Source organism: Labrus bergylta, chromosome 18 (genome assembly GCF_963930695.1).
Source record: "Labrus bergylta chromosome 18, fLabBer1.1, whole genome shotgun sequence".
Taxonomy (NCBI): Eukaryota; Metazoa; Chordata; class Actinopteri; order Labriformes; family Labridae; genus Labrus; species Labrus bergylta.
The window spans coordinates 17706629-17728742 of record NC_089212.1 but is presented as its reverse complement, the minus strand read 5'-3'; the positions used below and the strand labels follow the sequence as shown (position 1 = coordinate 17728742).

The following is a 22114-nucleotide window of genomic DNA, read 5'->3' as shown; positions in this document are numbered from 1 at the left end:
TACCATCACTCATTATTTTTTCCATTAAGTCTGGATGGAAGTCTTGTTCACAATGAGTCATGGAATAAAAGCACACAGATATGCAAATGTTTTTAATCACGCAGACATCTGGCCCAGATTGCACAAAAATATCCTCCCAGGGAAGAATGTGTGAGTTAAATTGTTCAAAATACTACAAAGAAGGCCAGAATTGTCTGGTCTTTGACACCCTTTCTGAAAGTCTTGAGCCTCACTTTGTCGTCTCTGGGCGTCCATCCTTCCAATAGTTTTTGTACGCCTCCAGGAACATGCTCTTGCAGGATATTTTAGCTTTGAGTTTGGAGCAGATGAGGAAGGAGCCGCCCATCTTGCGGTGGAGAGAGTACGTCTCCTCTGGAGGCGGCGTGAGTCGCTCCCTCAGCATGACAGGGATGAGGCTGTGGATTCGCTCGGTGGTGCTCTGAGCGCCGAAGTCAAAGGGTTCCTCAGAGGAGAAGGCTTCCCCGAGGATCATCACAGCATCCACGTGGGCGCTCTCCATCGTCTTATGACAGGACATGAGTTAGTCAACCAGCTTTCAAGCAAAAACTTTTTTTTTTTTTTTTTTTTTAATTACTGAAAACATTTAAGAAACGTTGCATTACCATTGATGCTCATTCACAACTACTAAGTGATGAAGCAGCATTATTTCAGTTTTACATATTTATCAGGATGAATATATCTGTTTCTTTATGTTTTAAATTTAAATATAAGTTCTCACTCGCTATTAATGCAGTTTCTATAAGTCACCAGTAGAGGTCGATAACGGTCATAGGTGTCTTAATTCTACATATATTAAATTTGCTCATTGTTGAGGTTTCCTGCCGTGTTCACAGATATCCAACCCCACATTTCAGCACCAGATCAACTCTACATAATGGTGTTTGAGTTTCCTACCTTTGACTCGTATCCAGTGAGGAACTTCATTTCTCTGGATTTCTGCAGAACACCTTCCCTGTCCTTGTTTGCAGCTGCATTAATAACCTGATCAGAGAAATTAAAGGGTTGACGTGTGTGAAAAAAAATACAAAAATAAAAGTTATTATTCAAAACAGCCATATCAAAACATCTGAATCCAAGTTTCCATTTGTCTTATGTCATAACATGAAATTCTCTTGTAATAACAATGTTGTATATAGATAATATCATTAATAGCTTACGTTAAAATTAAAAACCACCCCCTCCACACTGACTGGATTCATATCATGTTATATTAGAGGGGGAAAATACTCATTCTAATGACTGAAAAATTTTGTGTGGCTAAAGTTTAGATGTTATAACAATTTTAAGTGGGACAATTAAATGTGGTTATAACAAAAATGTGCAAAATTCTTGCAATAAGATTCATAAATACTGTTTATTTCACCGAGCTGAAATATCCTTACCTCTATGTAAGTGTCAGTGAAGCTCTTATCAAATCCTCGTGTAGCTCCGAAATCCAACAGTGCCACCTGTGGATGAAAAAAATAGACATCAGTAAACTGAAAAAAAAAACAAAAAAACAAAAAACAAAACATAACTATACAAATAACAAAACCAAAAGGGCACATTTTTGCAAGTGAGACAAACTGACCTTGTGAGCTTGTGGATCAAAGAAGAAGTTGGACCAGTTTGGATCAGTCTGCATGTATCTGAACTCAAAAAGCTCTCTCAGACACAGGATCAAGATTTGCTCACAAATCTAGTGCAACAAAAAAAAAAAGAATGGAGAAAAAAAACAAAAGAATTGTCATATAAAACCCTGAAAAAACAAACCTCTGATTGTTATTCTAAGCTGGTGCACCATGGGCAGTGACACTGGAGCTCTGTGTGTGTGCTGACATGACTCTGGAAGGATGACTTGGCAAATGCAGAGACCTTTGAAAACCCCAAAGCGGGCGACATGTTGGCAGCTCACAGGTGTAAACTGTCCTGTAGGTTCATGGTCGTCATACCGCATTCCGGAGCTCTTGAGAGAGGTCGGTGGCCTGGTCCAGAGGGAAACCGGGCACCAGCGTTGTTGTCAGGACGTGCTGGTTGCTCAGCTGGTCAATCACATCAGGCACATAGAAGTATGGGTGATCCTTCAGCAGCTCTCTGATTCACAAAAAAAGAAAAAAAAGTCAAAAAGACACGTGGACCTCATCAAGTCAGCAACATGTCAACTACAAAGGGTAATGTGTCTCATTTAGCAAAATATCAAACTAGCAGTTTCTGTTTTCAGTCATGCTACACTAAAAAAAAAGAAGCTAGCCACCGCTCATCAGGTATTAACTAAACATTCTTCTTCAGACATTGCTGTGGTCAGTCCTCTCTTCACATCAACATCTACCAACATACACTAAACACTCTGTCAGTCACATTGGCTGCAAACCCCCCCCCCCCCCCCCCAAAAAAAACAGCAACTTGAATGTGACAATAAACTGAAAAGAAAAAACTGTGCCATGCTTTGCGAGCAGTAAAAAACGGTGTGCATCGTTTTTGTCAACCCATGCTTCCCCCATTAAACTTTGTTCTCCTCTTTTGGGAATCACTGCTCTAATCTATCTTCTAAAAGGGGAAATAACACATACAGATACTGTGCAAAGTGTCAGGCTAGCAGTATTTATGCTAACCAAAGCTACGGGGCAGCCAGGGATGCTGACTAAACAATATTTTCATTTTTCCTACTGGCAGTAGACACGTATCAGTCCTCTAATCTCGCCCTCAAAAGCAAGAAAAGAAAAGTGGAGCGTCTTGTTGTGCACGATGTCTGGCTAGTGGTTTCCCTGTATCCACTCTTTATGCTAAGCTTTGCTAAGCTAAAGGCTGCTGCTTTAAGCTTGATATTATCCATAAAAGCCAGATGTGATTCACCAGCTTTAAAGTGAGTATGAGCATTTTTAATTTTGCCATTTTAGGGCAACATTATTTTCATCCTTTCCAACCTGTCTCGCTAACAACAGTCCATTAAAAATAAATACATCGATATTAAAATACGCAAGACAGAAATGACTCTGAATTCAAAAATTAAAAGGCAAAGAAAAACAAGGTCAATACAGTAGAAAGGAAAAAAACCCAAGAAGTCATTTTGTGTTGCAAGACTAAGAAAGAACTCACTGGAATTTTTTGGCACACTTTGCCTCTCGTATGTAGTCACACTCTAGCGCCAGCTCACGACTCATGACCTCAATAAGGTGATCAGGAAACAGACCTGTGAAGGAAGGATGAATGTCAAACAGCTGTTATCGTGTAAGTGATAAGTCGCTCTCAAACAATGGTACCTTCAGGCAGCGCGTTGCTCAAACTCAGTGCAGTCATGATATTATTCACGTCACTGTCGATGCTCTTGGCAACTCCCGGGTACTGAAACAACAGATTTTATTGTGTCCTTTCAGCGTGGGTTATTTTGTCATAGTTCTGGGTGTTATCTCTGTGTAAACACTCTTCTCACCTGGATCTTCATGGCCACCTCTCTGCCGTCCTTTAGCCTTGCTAAATGCACCTGACCAATGGACGCCGCTGCAAATGGCTTCTCCTCAAAGTACTCCAGCTTGTCTCTCCAGTTTGGGCCGAGGTCGCTGCTGACGGCTTTCTGCAGAGAGAAGAGACAATGAATCATCCATGACCTCGGTCTGCTACCGTTTGGTTTAATATATCCAGAGCTCTCTTTATACTGTACCATCATCTGTTTAGGAGGCATGAAGTCTGCACTTTGTCGAACACGCTCAAAGATTTTAGCCAACTGAGGGTTTATGAAGGCGTCATCTGAGATTAGAGATAAAAGGAGAGGAAAGAGAAAATACTCACTTTGAATCTTACTACTGTATAATGCATGCAGTCAAATGAACACATACACATCTCAAGGGAGAATAGTTTCTAATAGATCCCTGAAATTCTTGAACAAACCCCTAAAATGACTTTATAGAAAAGTATGAGGGCATTAGTGTGGAGTAAAGGTCTTAGGAAAGTGAGTCAGTTTCTTTCAAATTAAAAGATTTCAAAAAACATGTCTAAAATAAACCACAGTTATTTTCATTTATAGTCTTGGTTTAGCTCTGCAACATCTGCAGATGGAGATCAAGCTCATGATTAGCTTCGGTACTAAATAGAGACTGAGGTGAAACTGTTCTGTCAAAAGGATTCATGACTCCCTATATGAAGGCACACAGTATGACAATCACAACCCTTAGATTACGGCTGCCTGGCTGCCTATCACTTCAACCTTTTCCGGGAATGCCAAAACAAGCAGAATTACTGGAAAGAAATACATAAAGCAATACAGACCATTTTAACACCAAAACAGCCTCTGATTTATAGCCATTCATGTATACCTGAATTATATCTCCCCTGATTTAAAAAGTATGGACACTTAATGAGGCACTGCCTGCAAGCTGCACTGATTTCACACTTGACATGCGTCATTATCCACATTCACCCAACAACACCTCTTTAAAATTAGCGTACTATTTAAGGTTTCCGGTCTCTCACTCTGCTCTTTCACTGTCAGCTCTGACCTGCACTCTCGCTCAGCCTCCCAACCAGCATCCACCTGTATTTTAAACCATCCAAACGTGAGCTGTCTGACTGAAACAGCTTTATTGCTGGCGGCAGGGAAAAAGGCTTGGAGAAATGCATGCAAGACTTTCATTTTAGTTGAAAGCATTTATAAGAATGTTGTAGTTTGTGTATGCATCCAGTATTTGCTCATCTGTTCTGTAACAACAATGTACTCTGGAAAAATTAAAAATTAAATAAAACAAAAAAAGAAGGATTTAAAGTCATGAATTAATTCTTAAACTTAACATAAAAAAAAAAAGATTAATCAACAACAAATGACTGATCAACACTTTTGCAGTAAGTTACTTCCAGCTACTCTGTGTTTGAAATGAGAGGGTTAAAAATCACTGAGGGTTCTGCACACACCTTCAAAACAAAACAAAACAAAACAAAACAAATTGGACGACCTTGCCTAAGTCTGTGACTCAACTGTAACGCTAAAACCTGAGGCACACACGGGGCTGTGAGGAAGAACACTTTGTACTGTAAGCGTGCCGGTTAAAGTCAACACACGGCGCTGTCAGTTTAGCCTCGGCTGCCCTACAATAACTCGACAGGAATGGCACTTATTGTGTCCAGCTGGCTGGAGGTTTATTTTAGCCGATGACATTTCCCTGTTGGTGAACGAGTCTTGTTTGTTTGCCAGTGAGAACCAGAAGCATGTAGAAGACTTTATGTGAAGACGGAGGGTCAGTTTACTGTTTGTTCTCTGATAAAAGCTGAACCTTTGTTTACACACACACTGACACAGGGGGGTTTTAATGTGTGGTTCTTATCCACGAACTTGACGACACCTCACCTTGGATACTCAGCATCTGTCCCAGTTTCAGAGCAGCACCTCGGACTTTGCAAAGCGTCCGGACTATTCTCTCTGCGTTGGCTTCGGTGAGGAAGGCACTGGAGTCTAGTATGGACTTTTTATCTCCTGAAAAACAAACAGCCTTCAGTAAAGGTGCCACCATATATCAGCTGTAGATTACATTCTTATGGTGTTTTTGCATTTTTGTCCACACCAGTATTTCTTTGACTTAATAAACTGTATTCTGCTTGAACCAGACCTTCCCATGAACAATTCAAGTTTGATGGTTTTGAAAAATGTGGTCAACTTTCATAAAAGTTCACTAAACAAAAACACTCTTACAATGTAATGAACAATTTTGCCCAACTATCTTATGGTAGTTTACAATACAATCTGAGCAACAAGACATTAAAGGGTGATAATGTGGCTTCATATCATTAAGTTCTGTTTCCACCAAGCGGTCCGGTTCAATTCGGTATGGTACGCATTGATTTGTGTTTCTACTGTAAAAAGTTCTGAATGGTACCAAAATAAACAATCTGTACTGTCCTACTTTTTTGCCACCCTTGTGTTGTGTTGAGGTGCTTAGTGTACCGATCCGTCCCTAAAGGATGAAGAATCAAAAGAATCATCACTTCCTGTGCGACAGTGGTAATAAATGACACAGAACGCGCCATGTTAAAATATCCTTTGGATTTCGAGAAAGTAATTTTTAGGGCTGTTTTTACACGGCCCCACGGTCAACCTTGACTGTGCAGCAGACCTCTGCACCATGTTGCCCTTTGTTAACTGTGTTGTGTTCTTCTTCTTCAGAAGAAGAAGCTGATGCTGCTATAGTCATCCTGCTTACCAAGACAGGATATGGTTAGCTGTGGAAGTTCAGGGTTTACTGTACCAAACTGTACAGAACCAAACCGGACCGCTTAGTGGAAATGGGGCTAAAGGGTGTGGTAGGCCTTTAAAATATATTTTTGTCTTTTAGAGCTCTTTTAAATGAGTACTTCTTTTTTAAGGTTATTTTCATGCTTTTATTTTAAAGGTAGGACAGTGGATAGAGTCAGAAATCAGGAACAGAGAGAGCGGAGTTACATGCTGGAAAGTAGCCACAGGTCGGACTTGAACCTGGACCGCCCGCTTGGAGGACTACAGCTTATTATTATTATTATTATAATTACTTTTTGACCTCAGTGAGATAACTCATCTCTTCTGAAGCTAATGAGACACCCATTAATCAATAAATAAAGAGATACTGTACCAGTTGTTAACAAGTATAGTTCATTATCCTTTTGACATTTGGCAATGTAGGGACTCCAGCAAAAGGAGAAAATTTAGTTTTTTTTATATTCACAAGACAAAATAAAATAAACATTGTCACCTTGATGTTGAGGTTTTAAACTCTTCTTGGCCACTGCAGCGATCGCCCCCAAGCCGAGTCCGACTGCCAGACCTGAGGAGGGGAGACAAAAGTTGGTGCAATCTAAATGCATTTTCTCTGGTGAATAATTGACACACATATTTTCAACTTTAGTGTTTACACTTTATTTTGTACTCACTATTTACTAATAACAACTGAGAGTATATAAATGATTCATGAATCACCTGATCAATGCCTTACTGTGCATCTAATAGGAGCAACAACAACAATAATTACAGACAAAACAGACGTGATAAAAGCAGTCAGTGATCAGGAGCTGATCTGACTTCTCTTGGGAGTCTTTAAAAGTTAACGGGTTATTAAAGGCTAATACACGGAATGAGAAACAACTGATCTTAAAGTTAGCGTGCTGCTGATGATGGGAAGAAGGCTACTCGTTGACAACATTGAAACGTGTTTTGTATTAGTTAGAATCTCAGGCAGGACCCCCAAACATTTCCTCAGCTATTGATACTCTGTAACCCCAGTCCTGTGAAGGAGGGCGTCAGCACTCCCCCCTCTGTCCGACCCCGGCTCAGCAAAAGTGGTGACCGAGGTCATCAATGCAAAACCACTCAGCTTAATCCTAAAATTAAACCTGTTGCTCAAACTGGACACTGTATCGAGAGGAATAACATAAACACCCGTCTTCTAACACTTCTAGACAGCAAAGATAATATACTATTTATAGAGGAAATACACCGACTTCATGTGATGTATTTTTATTAAATTCATGTTCAGTTCAATAAACTGCACCGCTGACATCCTGCAGAGTTAAACCACGGCCTCCCATGAGCCCTTGCTGCTCTGGAGGAAGTAAGCCTGTGTTATTTGTAAAAACTTCTTTGCATAACTTCTTTAAAAAAAGTCAGAAGTTAAGTGAGGAACTCCCGAGCCAATGTAATATTTCAAGTTAGCTTCAATGTCCGATTCTTGTGGACTTTATTTTAATTTAAAAAAAAGAGGTAACTAGGTAATCATTGGGTTAGTTTAGAAACAAACAGAGGGGATGTGCTTAAAAAACTACTAAATTGATCAACTAATTGCTTATAAAGAAAACCGGTTCAGACCATGTAGGAGAATCCTAATCGTTGAGAGAAAATGACCAATAAGAACAGGCTCAAAGTTACATTTTAAAGAAGGTTCATTTCACTGAAGCCAATGCAGCCATGGAAAGACATGGAAAATGAAGAACATGGATGTTTAAAGGGTCGGTTACAATGGCTTCAAAAAATCTGTCTTGATAACTTTTCTATGAGGAAGGAAACCATTTCAACACATTTGTTAAAAGATGAGTCATGGTGAATTAGAAGGAACGTAAACCACTCCACGGGGGAGCATTACAACGGAAAATAAATCTGAGATTAAGCACAACACAAAAGCAGAAAAAAATGGCAGAAGCAGATATCAACTGAATGTTAAGACATGAGACATCGAGCATGCACCAATCAAACAAAAAAAATCAGGGATGTCAGCATTAACTAGATAATCGCGATTAATTATGGCGCACCGTGGATAAGCCTCTGCAAAAGAGCAACACTGCTGAATCTTTGAATGTCTCATTTCACTTTTAAAAAAACTTTCAGACAGCTCAGCTGACGAGTCAAAACCAATATCCACTTTAGGACAACAAACATTTAACTTTTTTATGGTTCCTTTTAGCTGTTTTCAGTAACGAGTTTATCTTTCTGTGGTTAAGTTAATGCTGTAACCTTCAATCCAACACAAGGTCCTTACTTCATTTCAAAATAAAAGCAGAAATGAATTCAGATAGCAAGTAAATTACACTCCGCTCAAGACAGAACAAAAAAATAAAAAACAATTCCTGAAGATATTTATATTAAATATAATAAAATATTATTAATAGAATTGCTTTCTTCTTTTTAAGGTTTATTTTTGGGGCTATTTATACTTTTATTTCAAAGGTAGGACAGTGGATAGAGTCAGAAATCAGGAACAGAGAGAGTGGGGAATGACGTGCGGGAAAGGAGCCACAGGTCGGACTTGAACCCGGAGCCGCCCACATGGAGGACTATGACCTCCAGACATGGGGAGCACACACTAAACACTAGGCTACCAGCGCCCCTGAAATAATGGAATTTCAAACATGCAATCAAAACAAGTGATTAATCATGATTAACTGCTGAAATCTAGCGATTAATCGAGATTAAAAAAAAATGTAATTGTTTGACATCGCTAAAAAAAATTAACTTACTTTGATTCTTTTATATATTTGAACGTTATCTATGAAAGTCCTGTCATTTATGCTTTCAGGATTAAAGCCGTAATGTAACCGAGTTCATATTAACTGTCACTTCTCTTTGGCTGATGCAAAATGACAAGTTAACATACAACTTACCTCCAAAATTCACAAGCCTTCCTATCCGTGTGACAGGAACCTTCCTCTCTCTGGCTCTTTCACTGAGCTGACACACAAGAAAATAACTCAACTTGAAGGACAAAATACAAATAAAACCTCCCAATGTAATGTTCAAAGCAAACCATAGAAACAAGAAGAATTGATGTTTTTTTTTTTAAATAAAAAAAGAAAAGGTCTTACCACTTGCTTATGTTGCTTGTTGTCTGTTTTCTTGGGGTTTCCTTCTTTATCGATGCCATCTGAAGTGAGCCGTCCCACTGTGGAGTTGTCCTGGGTAAATGATCGTGCATGTCCACAGAACAACGGGCTTGACCAGCTCCTGTGGTGCTTCAGACGTTTGGTGCTGTGTCCTCCACTGACAGCTCCAATGAAACATGTACTGAGACAAGCTCTAACTGTTGAATATCTGTGAAAGTGCGCTGCTGTGACGCAGACTTTTTGCTGCTTGTTGAATGTCTCCTGAGAGAAAAAAAAAACATAATTCATATGAGTGTATGAGTGGAAATTAAAGGACTGGTTCAACATATTTTTATCTTACATTTATTTCTTTTCATGTCCAGAATTAGATAAGAAGATCAATACAACGTTCATGTCTGAGTAAGTAAAAGTAAAATCATTCAAAATCAGCTTACATCACCTAATAAAGCTAACTTGTTAACATGTGGAATCAAAAAATGAGTGAAGAACAGTAAAAATGCCGTTTGTATGTGCATTTTGCTTCCATCAGCCAGAGGTCAGCTATCTGCTTACCCCCGTTTCCAGGTTTTATGCTAAGCTAAGCAAACCAGTGTCTTGCTGGAGTATATTTACAGTAAAGATGTCAGCATGGTGTCTCCAAGGTGTCGAACTACTCCTTAAGAAATGACTAAAACATCTCTCCATTATCAAAATAAATGAAGGCATTTCTAGGACATACTAACATGGCTTCTTGTTCAACGTAATGCACAGATATAGGGCTTGACTTGATGTAGTGGCCAACACTTACAACTTGGACATGATGTGACATGTTGTTTCTTACTGACATGTTAGCAGAAAACATTCCATAACACCTCATACAAAACACACCTCATATCAGATTACAAAGTTGTGATTATGCATGACCTCGATCACACTGGGATTGGATCTCTTACTAAATTTGAGCAATCTTAAACCATAGGTTTGTAGATTTGTCCCATGCCAACATCCTGCAGAACAATTTTTCAGTTTCAGGAGAAGCCTACCCTCAGTAAGGTCTGAAAATAAGTACTGTCCCAAAAATGCAGTTTATCTAAGAAAAGTGTGGCTTCAGTTGCATTTTAGTACCCTGTCAATGTTTTTAGCAAAATGGTCAAAAGCCAAACAAGCACAAGAACCATTGTGATCCAAAATCTTGCATACATTTGTTTGGTAAAATATTGTTCTGATTCTGATCTGTGTGAGATGAAACAAGGACACAAGTAGACTACTTCTCTACTTCTACTGTTAGGGCTCACAAGCCAAAAAGTTGGAGAAATATTTGCCCAAATGTTTGAAAAGATGTTCTTCCCTGTTGAAAATGTGTCTTTTTTTTTCTCCTTCAGAATTAAAGACCGTTATGGATCTTCAAAACTCCATACAAGTCGTCTAGTCCAAGCATCCTCCTCCTCACAACTTACTATTGTTGTTGCGTTGATGAGGTGATGGTGGCAGAAACAGACACAGAAGGTATCTGGGTTGCATGTTTGTGAAACTCTATCCCGCTCTGCAGCTGTTTAACTGCCAAATCTCGTCTGAGTAGCTCACCCTCTCTGGTCCGCTGGCATGATGGAAGTTTAGCACCCTCTGGTTCCCATTCAGGCTGCTTGGTGGGACTCTGCTGGCCGCCTGCTTCATCCAAGTCAGACCCCTCCAGACCACGATGTCACTTGTCATTGTGGTGTTGTTTAGACCTGCAAACAAAGGTAGAAGGAGTTGATGTTCTAGGCAACAAGTTACTTTCGGATTGATGGAGGATTTCAGCTGTGGAGTCTGGCCATCAGTTTTATGTTCCCATGCTTGAGGGATCAAACGAGACTCCATATCCACAGCATGCTTGGGAAATACAACCTTAACAAATACTGATAAAGGTGCATATTGACATGGCTGCCTGTGTGATAAGAGAGCAAACAGAAAAAAACGCCGTGCAAACTGAAACGTTTTAAAACAAACAGAAAGCCCAAAACACTGAATCAAGACTCCAAATGAGAATGAATAAAAGTGACAAAAGTTGAAATGCTACTCACCCAAATGTGTAACAGAAGTCGTCTCATCTGTGTGAGCACACACTGAGCATCGTGCGGGATGTATTTATCACCAGCAGCCCTTCACCTTGATTTGACTTGACACACTTTCATGTAAACACTGAAACTCCACGGAGGCAGCGAGACGGGCGACACTCTAAAGGACACGCTCCTTTTCTCCCGAGGCGACCCCGGGGGGGAAGTTCAGCGAAGGCGGACCAATGAGGCAGAGCTCCGCCGCTAGCTCCGGACCACAACAAACCTCCGCACTGGTTGGACGGACTGTCAGTCTCTCCACAGAGATTGCGTGAATACTGACGTGGCCGCGCAGGGCGGTCCGTGAAGTGCACATATGATGCATTTATGGGACACCATCATCCGGATTTTTCTTAAAACTCATAGATATAATGAAATTTATTTGTTTAAATATGCTTTACTGGAAATTAAGCATGTATGTATGGTCTCATTATCATTATTTACTATTATTATTTTTCCATTTTAGTTTTTCCTCTTGGTCATTATCTGTTCTTCTGTTGTGCAGTTGAGTTTATGTGCCGTCTTTTGGCTGTGTTCTTCATTTACAGAATGAGTATATTTTGCAATGCATTTTAAAGAAACAACTATCCAGCATGATGACTGTGTGTGATCATTGCAATAAAGTAATAAAACAAAGTACACAGGATACAAGAGCGATATAAAAAGAGCAACAACAGGAGACAGAATAGCCAGGGCAATGTTTGTTACATAAACATATTGAGTGTAGTACATTTGTTCAGGACTTTAATAGCTTTTTTGTTTTCAGATTTATGTATACGTTTTATATAGTCTTCAACATCTTTAAGAAAATAAATAGGATTTTTTTTTTTTTTTTACTTAATTAACATTTGTGAAACAAAATCATTTTGCCAGTAAAATGAATCAATTAACTACAAAAAAAATGTTTTATCTTCTTTTCTTTGGGTTTCAGTGGAAACAAAATACTACCTTCTCTCACAACAAGGCAAAGTCTCTAAAAGACATTTAACAAACAATAAAGAAAGTCTAAGTCTAAGTCTAAGTCTTCTCTCACAACAAGGCAAAGTCTCTAAAAGACAAGGTCCATGGCGTTAGGTCCATTACTGAAGTCTTGCCAGATTTTTTTTAATGTGCGTACAAAGCCAAAAAAGGTCTAATACCGATTCTGGGGGGTCCTCACAAAAAAAACAAAAACAGTTTGTGTTTATGTCGCTTTTTTTAAATTAGACCTTAAAGTGATTGGCATGATAATCACTTTATGGTCTAATTTAAAAAAAAAACCTGCAGGTTAATATTTATGACTAATTCTAATGGACACTTCTTCACTTTATTCATCATTAGGTATTTAGGAGGAATCACCTAGACTGTCTTGTTCATATCAGTTATAAAACCCTTAAACAGGGCATGTAGTATGTTTCTAGTATTATTTTGAGGATGTAGTGAGGAACACATTTTTCCTTCTGGTGAGTCAGCTGGGTTTGGATAGGGAGACTGAAGTGGGTGGAGGTCTTTGCGCCTGAAGGAATGGCATCATACACTCTGTGGCTAATTCTCCAGGGTTACTGAAAAATGATATGCAGACGAGTCTGTAAGTGAGAAACAACCCTTCCCCATTACACAGCTGGTTTAGCAGAAGAATGGGTTTTTAAGCCCATCCTTAAAGCTGCTAACAGTTCTCTTTGTTTCTCTTGAATTTAAAGTCATACTGATGTTAAAATAAAGATTTTTGAGACTTTAAAAAGTGAAATGTATTAACTATAGTATAATTAAATAATGGAAAGTATAAGCAAAGGTATTATTAAATAAATTAAAGTAAGCTTTACATAAAAAGGATTAAAATATTTTCAAATATTTCTCCTATATTAAAACTATAAAAAAATACTTTAAAAAACGATATAAATAAAATGAATAAAAAGATCATAAAAAGTAACCTGGATTTATTTTTATATTTAAAAATAGAAGTTATTTTGAGACACTGACAGCTTAGAAAAAAAACATACCTGGTCTTATCTTGTAAACTTCCCTTTCTTTAATAATAATAATAATAATAACTTAGAAACCAAGGACGCTTAATTTCATATTTCTCTCACCTGTTTCCTACATTGATGTCAATAAGATGTATAAACATAAACATGTGCAGTTCACTGTGAAACACAAAGATCTAAATCACCATCATAAGAGGAGGACTTGAAGGCAGCAACACTCTATAAAGCTGTAGCTGTGAAGTCTGGGTGATTTGGGGTCAGACTGGTTATAGTATATGATGTTAAGTAAATTATAAAACACTTTAATAAAAAAGAAGGAAACATAACACTGAAATATGTCATGAAAGTGTCCAGGTAAATTATTGAACTCATTGATATCAGTGCTCTACTTAGATCAGTAGATGGGTCATAAAAAGGAAGATATGTGTTATCATTTTGACTCAACATGACATCCAACTGAAGTTGATATCAGCTGTTGTTTTTGTAATGCTGGATGTTTGAGATTCATCACCTACAAGAGAAATGTACAAGTTGTGTGGTAAATAGTTCTCTCTTCTTCCTTTATTTAAGATTTAAGGGAGATAAATAAATGTCTTTCAGCTTTCAAGTACAGTTCTACTGTCCACATACTCTTTAAAATGCGTTCCTCTGAAACTGTGATTTTTTTTATTTTCTTACACTTCGTGGCATCTTGGTTCAATCAGACTCCCACATCAAGTTAGTTGGACATATCATTTTAAAACATTCCAGCCAGATGACGTGAGTTTATAGATCTTTGTCAGGGTCTGATGGCGGTCTTTATCTTTGGGAAGAGTCGGAGGGCGTTCTGTGTGGTTACCTCCATCACCGTCTGCAGCGGCACTCCTTTAATCTTGCTGATGTACTCAGCAGAGATACAGATGTTTCTGGGCTCATTTCTCACCTGCAATCAGGACACACAGCAAGAAGGATGTAACAAGAGAACACAGTGAAGGACGTCTTAAGGTATTATAATTTCAAAAAGTGAAACAGATTCTGTGTCTCACAAAAATACAAAAACCTGGAAGGCACAGCAGAAAGTTGTCCTCAATGCTAATTGGAACAAAAGGCTAATACAGTCATAAAATATTTTTAATGACACTCATATTTATAATCTGAGGGGAAAATGACTTTACCTGCTTTTCTGGCCCAAGAGCAGGTGAATCTGTTTCCAGACAGATGTTCTCTAATGGCAGCTGTTTCACAAGTTTCTGCTTCTTGGTGGAAAAATTCACAACACAACCCATCTTAAGTCATTAACATTCAACTATAGAAACAACAAAATTATGAGACATTATGAGCAGGGTTTAGTTGACTTCACTGTCAATTCTGTCATAAACAGGAAAATATATATAAAATATACACCTATGTCTTCTTACACATAAAGGACAAAAGATAATATAAGTACTGCTGAAAGTGTACAGTATGTTTGTGTAACTGAGGAGAATCTTTAAAAACAGGCTGGGATGTGATACAACATATTGATATTAATATCATACACTCTGCTGTACCTGTTCACTCCGTATTATGGATGGGGGGATAGAAAAGAAATACCCAGCCTTCACTCCCTCCATGGCAACAGACGGTTTCCCATCAAAAGCATGAAGTAGGGCTTTTTCGACACCTAGTGGCGAACAAGATGTATTGCAGCGTTATCCCAAACACTAGAGAAAGAGTATAGCAACAGGTAAGGAATCTAAACTGTACCCTGTTCCTTCAGGAGATGGATGGTGGGTCTTCCTGCAGATCTTGAATGAACATTTCTATAAATAAAACATAAACATGTATCTAACATGAATAGTAGTGTAGTATTCCCTTTTCAGTATCAATGTAGCTTTGTTGGAATAATCCCTTTTTTTGTTGAAACAAAGGTTTATAATCTTTACATATCATCTTGGATGTATAGTCTAAAGTCGAACAGTGAGACTCACAGAGGGAGATCCAGCTCCTTAGCGATCTGTGCCTGACGAATGAGGACCTGTCTTTGGCTCTCTTTATCAGAGTCACAGCTGACATATCTGGGTGTAAAATCCAAACCAACCTAAAACAATACATGCAAAACAGACAGAACAGTTGTCTTCAAAGCAAAAGAACGACAGGACAGCAAACGATTATTGACTAATTACAACCAGAGATGTTGAATAATTACCTCCCCAATGGCCACAAGGTGGTCTTTGTATTTCTGTATTATCGGTAAAGCAGCATCTAGATCCTGCAACAACAACAACAACAACAACAACAAAAAAGTCGGAAAACAACATCCTAAATGTTGTTTAGACCTTGCAAAGACAGGTAGAAGGAGTTCTATGCAACAAGTTACTTTTGGATTGATGGAGGATTTCAGCTGTGGAGTCTGACTTAATGACTAAATGACTAAATGACTTATCTACAACATGACAGATGTTAAAATTCACCAAAATTACACCCACAAAAAAAAAAAAAAGAAGCCTCCCCCTCGCCACGTTGTCTGGGATTTAAATATATCTGTCGCTGAGATTTCTGCCACCATCCCAACACTGTGGGATTGAAGTATAAGTAAGTATGCAGTATTGGAACAAATCCAGGAGCTAATCTTTCTCTAGGAACAATTACCCTGTTACTTTTTGGATGTCATTTTATAGAGTACTGACAATGTCTTCAGTGTTTCTGAGGAGAAGTGTATTATTTAATGATAATACAAATTTGGTAACACACAAAAAAATATATATATTTTAATTCTACTTTGGGTGAACTGACCCTTTAAAACAGGACCCTACCTGCAGAGAAGCCCCCCTCTGTTGCTCTGGGGACACTTCTTGAACAGGGTGAACACCCAGGCAGGGGAAGATAAAACCTGGAAACCTGGAGAAAAGTGTAAATGTCATTACACAGAGACACATAAAGGACATTTATTAATATTGGTGTGATGACCCTGTGGAGGATAGTTAAGTCGACCTCTGTGACAACTCAACAATCTTCTCAAATTCTCCGGCATGCTCGGCCACTGCTAACAGCGCCAACAGCCCAGCCTAGGAAGCAACAGAGCAAAGAAACGTGTCACCAATAGTATTCTTTGAAACTACTCTCACAAACTGTAATAAAAGACGGCTTACCTTTTTGGAATTTTCAACCACCTCATCGATGTCCTAAAACACAACAATTAAGTTAAAACATAATAAATTAATCCAAAATAAAAATATCCACTTGTATTCTTAAATGCGTGATCATACCTTGTCAAAATCCCTCGCGGAGATATGACAGTGACAGTCAACGTAGCCACGCATGTGTGCACGATTCAGCTTTCAGAAGCCAAAACATTGTACCTTCTTCCGGAATGAGAGAGAGAGACTGCGCATGCGTACACACCAACAACGGGAGCGCAAGATTTGGAACGCAGCGTCGCCCGGTGCGGTGGCGTTCCATTACATCTCATTGGTTGAGCGGTCACCGGTTCACCTGCGGTCAACGAATGCAACACACCCCCCCCCCCCCTCTCAGAAGACTCAAAGCCTGTTCATGTTACCTTTAATTGTCATGTTTCCGTCTGATTTGATTGCTTGCACTTTCAAATGTGAAATTTTAGCGTCAAATCAGTGCGATATCCGTCCAGTTCCCTCCATCGTTTTGGGTTAATTTGACCTGAAATGGGATGTTTATCCGCGCTTTTCATTCCAGTGATGCTTCTGGTAGTTGGCACCAGTCGAGCAAAATACGAACCGGACTGGAAGTCCATCGACTCCAGGCCGCTTCCAGAGTGGTTCGATCAGGCAAAGTTCGGCATCTTCATACACTGGGGGGTCTTTTCGGTCCCCAGCTTCGGAAGCGAGTGGTTTTGGTGAGCTTTTGTTCCAGACTTCAATTAATGAACACAACACAAGCACTAAACTTCGACTTTACACATGCAGATTCTTGGGACAGCTGGACACTCAATAATATTACATTTGTAAGCCTACTACAAAATAAGTGCACTGAGTTTATGTAGGCTTTACTAAACTATATATATATATTTTTTATCTTAGCACTGCACGATATAAAATGTGATGTGCAATAATATTGTTTAAGCATTGATATGAAATGGGATAAATACACTAATATTGAGGAATATGTATTGGCATTTTATATATAGCTCTTTGAAATATGTTTCTCTTGAATTCCCAACAAATCCAAAAAAAAGCTTCTTTTTTTTCAGCACTAAACTGGCACAAATGAATCTTAGGGTAGGCGATTATAACTCACATGAGCTTCATCTGACTGTTTCAAAGCTGTATCCGAGCTTCACTGTGTTAAACAGGCCTTCATTCAAAACATAGACTGTGCTGAGTGAAAAAAAAAAAAAAAAAAACATTGCTTGATTACTTATCAAATATTTTCTTCTTATTTATGGTGATAAATTCAAACCTTTGCCATGTGTTTGTTGTAAATGCTCATATTGCAATACCAATACAATTGGGAATTATTGTTCAGCCTTAATGATAACATCACAAAAAGACTGGGGAAGGCTTTTAGAGGGGAAAAAAAAATAGTTCTCAGTCATCACCATGATGATCCCTCAGCCTATAGCAGTTACTCCAATTTTGTTTACCCCGTGTATCTGTCCTTGTTTGGGTTATTATTACATGCTTTTGTTTAATGATCGATTTAAATGTTAAATAACTTTGCAAACATGCAGTTATAAAGTTATTATTTTTGTCACATGGTAACATTTATTTTTATTTTATTAAACACAGCTTACCTTGCATTTGTTTTGTGTTCCAGGTGGTACTGGCAGAAGCAAAAACTAAAGCCGTACGTTGACTTTATGCAGCGTAATTATCCCCCAGACTTCAAGTATCAAGACTTTGCACCTCAGTTCACCGCGGAGTTCTTTGATGCCGAAGAATGGACGGACATCTTTGCCTCGTCAGGGGCGAAGTACATTGTCCTGACGACAAAACACCATGAAGGTATGATCTACACCTTGTTTCCCTCTTGTTGTTGGCAGCAAAAACACTAAAAGAATGTAGTTTTAATTTCACATTGAGTAGTTGAAGTGCTTTGTTCATCCCCTCAGACATGCAGAAGATGAACTTTGTTATCCACATATTCCCCAGGTTTCACACTCTGGGGCTCAAAGAACTCCTGGAACTGGAACGCTGTGGATGTCGGACCAAAAAGAGATCTGGTAGATGAAGTGGCGAGCGCCCTTCGTGGCAACAGTGACCTGCGTTTAGGACTCTATCACTCTCTCTTTGAGTGGTTTAATCCACTCTTTGAACTGGACGCTGCCAATGTGTTCACGACAAACTACTTTCCTACCAGTAAAACGCTTCCTGAGCTGTATGAGCTCGTTGTCAAATACAAACCAGAGATATTGTGGTCAGATGGGGACGGAGACGCACCAGATAAGTACTGGAACAGCACAGGTTTCTTAGCCTGGCTCTATAACGACAGGTAATCAAGTAAGATTTCATTTAGACAGTAAGTTTATGATTCATTAGGATGATTCATCTTATTCCTTCACAGTCCTGTTCGAGACACAGTGGTGACAAATGATCGCTGGGGCTATGGTTCCATCTGCACGCACGGTGGATATTACACCTGTGCTGATCGCTACCAGCCTGGACACCTGCTCAAACACAAATGGGAGAACTGCATGACCATCGACACAAAGTCATGGGGCTACAGACGAAATGCCGCCCTGAGTGACTACCTCACCATCGAGCAGATCGTAGCAGTAAGAGTTGTCTTTTACCTGTCAACTTTTTCAAGCTTCCACTTCATTAGACAAAACATTTTTTTTTATTTCAAATGATATATCTTACATTAAGCTACTCTAAAAGTTTCAGCTATATTAACTCTGGTGGAGCGCAGCCCTCCAGCTGTTCACAAATCTTTGTGTAGTAAAACAATGTTAGAGTATTTTCAATAGTGTCCTTCCTGGAATAACTTTACTTTATGAACCTGAAATGATGTATTATGGTGAAACATCCATAGGCAGCGTCTTTCACTCTTATAGATACAGTATGTGTTTTTCAGACTCTGGTGGAGACTGTGTCCTGTGGGGGAAACCTGCTGATGAACGTCGGCCCCACACACGATGGAAGGATCGCTCCGATCTTTGAGGAGCGTCTGAGACAGATGGGTCAGTGGCTGAAAGTCAACGGGGAGGCGATTTACAACACAACAGCATGGAGGGCCCAGAATGACAGCGTCACGCCTAACGTCTGGTGGGTGCTCATTGTAATGGCCAATGAAGTGTGTCTCTTCCGCCTGGAGATAATTTAAGAATTTATTGAGTTGATAACGTTCTTTCCAGAAAATAGGTATGTACATGACTGGTATTTAGGGAGTGTAATGTAACTTGTGAATGTAGCGATCATGATAGGTGATTTTATTAATCACTTTTTTGGGGGGGGGGGTTTGTGGTAGCAGGGTGACTCCTCTCTAATGCCAATAATGAATAAGATCAGATAAGGTAATAGGGAAATCATTCTATTTATAAAAACTGTATGAGCGACTTTTTACTTGAATGGGCTTTGTCATTAACAGGTACACTTGTAGACCACAGGAAAAGCGGATCTTTGCCATTTTACTGGAGTGGCCTATGGATGGATCTGTGATCCTGAGTGAACCTGATGTGACAGAAGGACAGACTCAGGTAAGACAAAAGGTCGAGCTTTAAGCTTATTGACATTTAAGAAAAAGGCTTTTTAGTAGAATATACTGCTTTAAACAGACATTTTTTATATTGATTTATCAAACACATTAAACTCCTTTTTAATGAATCTGGTTAAAGCAACTGTATGTAACTTTTACACAATGACATTGTAGTTTCAGCAGTCAGCTGGGTTTTGTTTACGCCCGCATTCCAAGACACGAAACCAGCTTAGCCGGGCCTGGCATACTTCTACTGTCGAACAAAGTATGTAGTATGCAGTTCATACTACATGCTGTGTTTGTTACTATGTAGTAGGTGGTTTCAAAAACAGCCACTATCAAAGTAATCACAGTGAGCAAAAGAACAGCGATCAACAAGAAAATACAGAAACCCAGCTCAGCTCCCCGTCCCACTGATCAGAAAACATGAACAGATACAAATACATATAATATAATCATTAACAATAACCAAAAACACCAAAATATAACCCATTACATACTATAGCCTTAAAAATGACTTTAAAGGTACACTTGAATCCATTCATGGCTCTTAAGGTAGCAGATCAATAAATTACATGTCTGTATTTAAAGCCTTCATGTATTTGGTCTAACTCTTGACTAATCGTGCACAGAGGACTAAACTCTTTTTTTCACCCTTTCTGTCAACATCCCAACCTGGTCCTCGTGTTGTTTTTGTTCTTAAAAAGGTGGAGCTCGTCGGTCACGGGTCCGTGCATTGGGAGCCTGTAAAGCCCAGCGGACTGCGGGTCTTCCTGCCCCAGCTGTCCTTCAGACAGATGCCATGCCAGTGGGCCTGGACACTGAGGCTGACAGGTGCCACTTAAAACCAGCTCACATGAAGAAGAGACGGAGCTGCAGGCCTGAGAAAAGAACCCACACTTTTTATATGGACATTTTTTAATAGACTATTACGATATAAAAAATGATCTTTTTCTAGGTCTGGAAAAAGAAACACATCACAAAGTTATTTGTTTAACTCTTGTGATTGAAGTCTAGCTCAATGTTACTGCGTTTAAGAATGTAAGTCGTTATTTTTTAAAACCAGAAACAGCCTGAATGCAAAAAATATTGAGCTTTTGTAGAAATTATTTTGAATTTTTCTGCATTTTTGAAGTTAATGTTTTTTTTAACCTGGTCATCAAAGAGAAAACAACAACATCGCTGTACACTTTTATTAAGAATGTTAATAGCTTGTCCATGAATCACACCCAGCGTTTCTCAAGCCAGCAGAGTACTACACAAAACAATCCATGAGCCAATTCGATTACCTTCATGCCAAACTACACTTAATATTTGGAAAATTCTAAGCTATATGCAACTTTATATCAAAAATACGAAAACCTTCCTCCAATCTCTCTTATATGACAACATCACATGTCAGAGATTCCACTGTTGAAGAGGAGATTCATCCCCAACACACTTTTTATCGCCTATCTAGTCGACATCAAAAGTAATAGAAGTATTTCCACGTCCCTTAAGGGTTCAGTATACTTCCTTGAAATTACTTTTCATTAAACCTACATGTTAAATAAATGTTCCTGCAGTCTGCAGAATTCATCAAATGATAAAGTGTGTTTAGAATGTGAAGGAATGTTTGAATCACATAAATGAACCTTTGATGCTCCATGTTTCTTTTTCTTTTTTTCTATAAGTATGCATGTAGGGGGAAAATTGCACATTCCAAAAATAAATCATGCTTTCTTATAGGATTTGGTTGTATTTTCTTCACCTTGGGACACTTAGTTTAATGCAAAGATTATCTCAAATAGTATGACCTCGGGATTTAACAATTAAACTAATTTCTCAGGTTCTATTTTGGATCAGTGTGTTTCTTGCGCAACTACAGTGTAGTCCTCCTGCTGTAGATGTTTGATTTATGAAAGCATTATGTAAGTTTCTCCTCGAAAAGATTTTTTTTTTATTTTTTGGCATTTGTGCCTTTATATGAGAGATAGGACATGTGGACAGAGCTGGAAATCAGGTGTATGTATGTGAGTATGGAATGACATGTAGGAAAGGAGTCACAGGTCAGATTCGAACCCAGGCCGCCCGCTTGGAGGACCACAGCCTCCATGCATGGTGCGCGCGCCCCAA

The 22114-nt window shown here is 38.9% G+C and overlaps 3 protein-coding genes across 4 annotated transcripts; 1 reads left to right on the top strand and 2 right to left on the bottom strand.

The window, feature by feature from the left end:
* Positions 1 to 79: 79 nt before the first annotated feature.
* coq8ab (coenzyme Q8A, genome duplicate b) lies at positions 80 to 11645 on the bottom strand. The gene is made up of 15 exons (XM_020627796.3): positions 11370 to 11645; positions 10891 to 11036; positions 9310 to 9588; positions 9109 to 9175; positions 6711 to 6782; positions 5336 to 5461; positions 3659 to 3744; positions 3431 to 3571; positions 3261 to 3342; positions 3097 to 3190; positions 1953 to 2094; positions 1592 to 1699; positions 1404 to 1469; positions 916 to 1002; positions 80 to 523 (listed from the first exon to the last, which is right to left on the bottom strand). Exons 2-15 carry the CDS (start codon positions 11017 to 11019, stop codon positions 230 to 232), a joined length of 1773 nt encoding a protein of 590 aa, XP_020483452.1. The 5' UTR covers positions 11020 to 11036; positions 11370 to 11645; the 3' UTR covers positions 80 to 229.
* A 2264-nt stretch (positions 11646 to 13909) lies between these two features.
* On the bottom strand, positions 13910 to 16721 carry LOC109978113 (putative deoxyribonuclease TATDN3). Of its 2 annotated transcripts, none has more exons than XM_020627649.3 (10): positions 16594 to 16721; positions 16477 to 16509; positions 16319 to 16392; positions 16141 to 16225; positions 15534 to 15596; positions 15316 to 15425; positions 15092 to 15147; positions 14896 to 15008; positions 14521 to 14601; positions 13910 to 14288 (listed from the first exon to the last, which is right to left on the bottom strand). In XM_020627649.3, exons 1-10 carry the CDS (start codon positions 16645 to 16647, stop codon positions 14145 to 14147), a joined length of 813 nt encoding a protein of 270 aa, XP_020483305.2. In that variant the 5' UTR covers positions 16648 to 16721; the 3' UTR covers positions 13910 to 14144. The 2 variants fall into 2 exon arrangements, with proteins under 2 accessions (XP_020483305.2, XP_020483310.2); XM_020627654.3 differs by having other exon boundaries at positions 14521 to 14598.
* A 117-nt stretch (positions 16722 to 16838) lies between these two features.
* On the top strand, positions 16839 to 21729 carry fuca2 (alpha-L-fucosidase 2). Its single transcript, XM_020627646.3, has 7 exons — positions 16839 to 17198; positions 18119 to 18306; positions 18454 to 18793; positions 18866 to 19076; positions 19379 to 19569; positions 19892 to 20000; positions 20707 to 21729. The coding sequence occupies exons 1-7, from the start codon at positions 17008 to 17010 to the stop codon at positions 20842 to 20844; spliced, it is 1368 nt and encodes a 455-aa protein (XP_020483302.2). The 5' UTR covers positions 16839 to 17007; the 3' UTR covers positions 20845 to 21729.
* Positions 21730 to 22114: the final 385 nt, after the last annotated feature.

Bases quoted from the DNA above. Each gene is read 5' to 3' on its own strand.
- coq8ab (XM_020627796.3), bottom strand. From the start codon at position 11,019: ATGACAAGTGACATCGTGGTCTGGAGGGGTCTGACTTGGATGAAGCAG. The intron at 6,783-9,108 runs GTAAGTTGTATG...TCCCCTCCTCAG, and splicing joins AAGGCTTGTGAATTTTGGAG to GTCTGGCAGTCGGACTCGGC. The intron at 3,572-3,658 runs GTACAGTATAAA...TTCTCTCTGCAG, and splicing joins TGCCTCCTAAACAGATGATG to AAAGCCGTCAGCAGCGACCT.
- LOC109978113 (XM_020627649.3), bottom strand. From the start codon at position 16,647: ATGCGTGGCTACGTTGACTGTCACTGTCATATCTCCGCGAGGGATTTT. The intron at 15,597-16,140 runs GTAGGGTCCTGT...TTGTTGTTGCAG, and splicing joins AGAGGGGGGCTTCTCTGCAG to GATCTAGATGCTGCTTTACC. The intron at 15,009-15,091 runs GTACAGTTTAGA...GTTCGCCACTAG, and splicing joins CCATCTCCTGAAGGAACAGG to GTGTCGAAAAAGCCCTACTT.
- fuca2 (XM_020627646.3), top strand. From the start codon at position 17,008: ATGGGATGTTTATCCGCGCTTTTCATTCCAGTGATGCTTCTGGTAGTT. The intron at 18,307-18,453 runs GTATGATCTACA...CATATTCCCCAG, and splicing joins GACGACAAAACACCATGAAG to GTTTCACACTCTGGGGCTCA. The intron at 18,794-18,865 runs GTAATCAAGTAA...ATTCCTTCACAG, and splicing joins GCCTGGCTCTATAACGACAG to TCCTGTTCGAGACACAGTGG.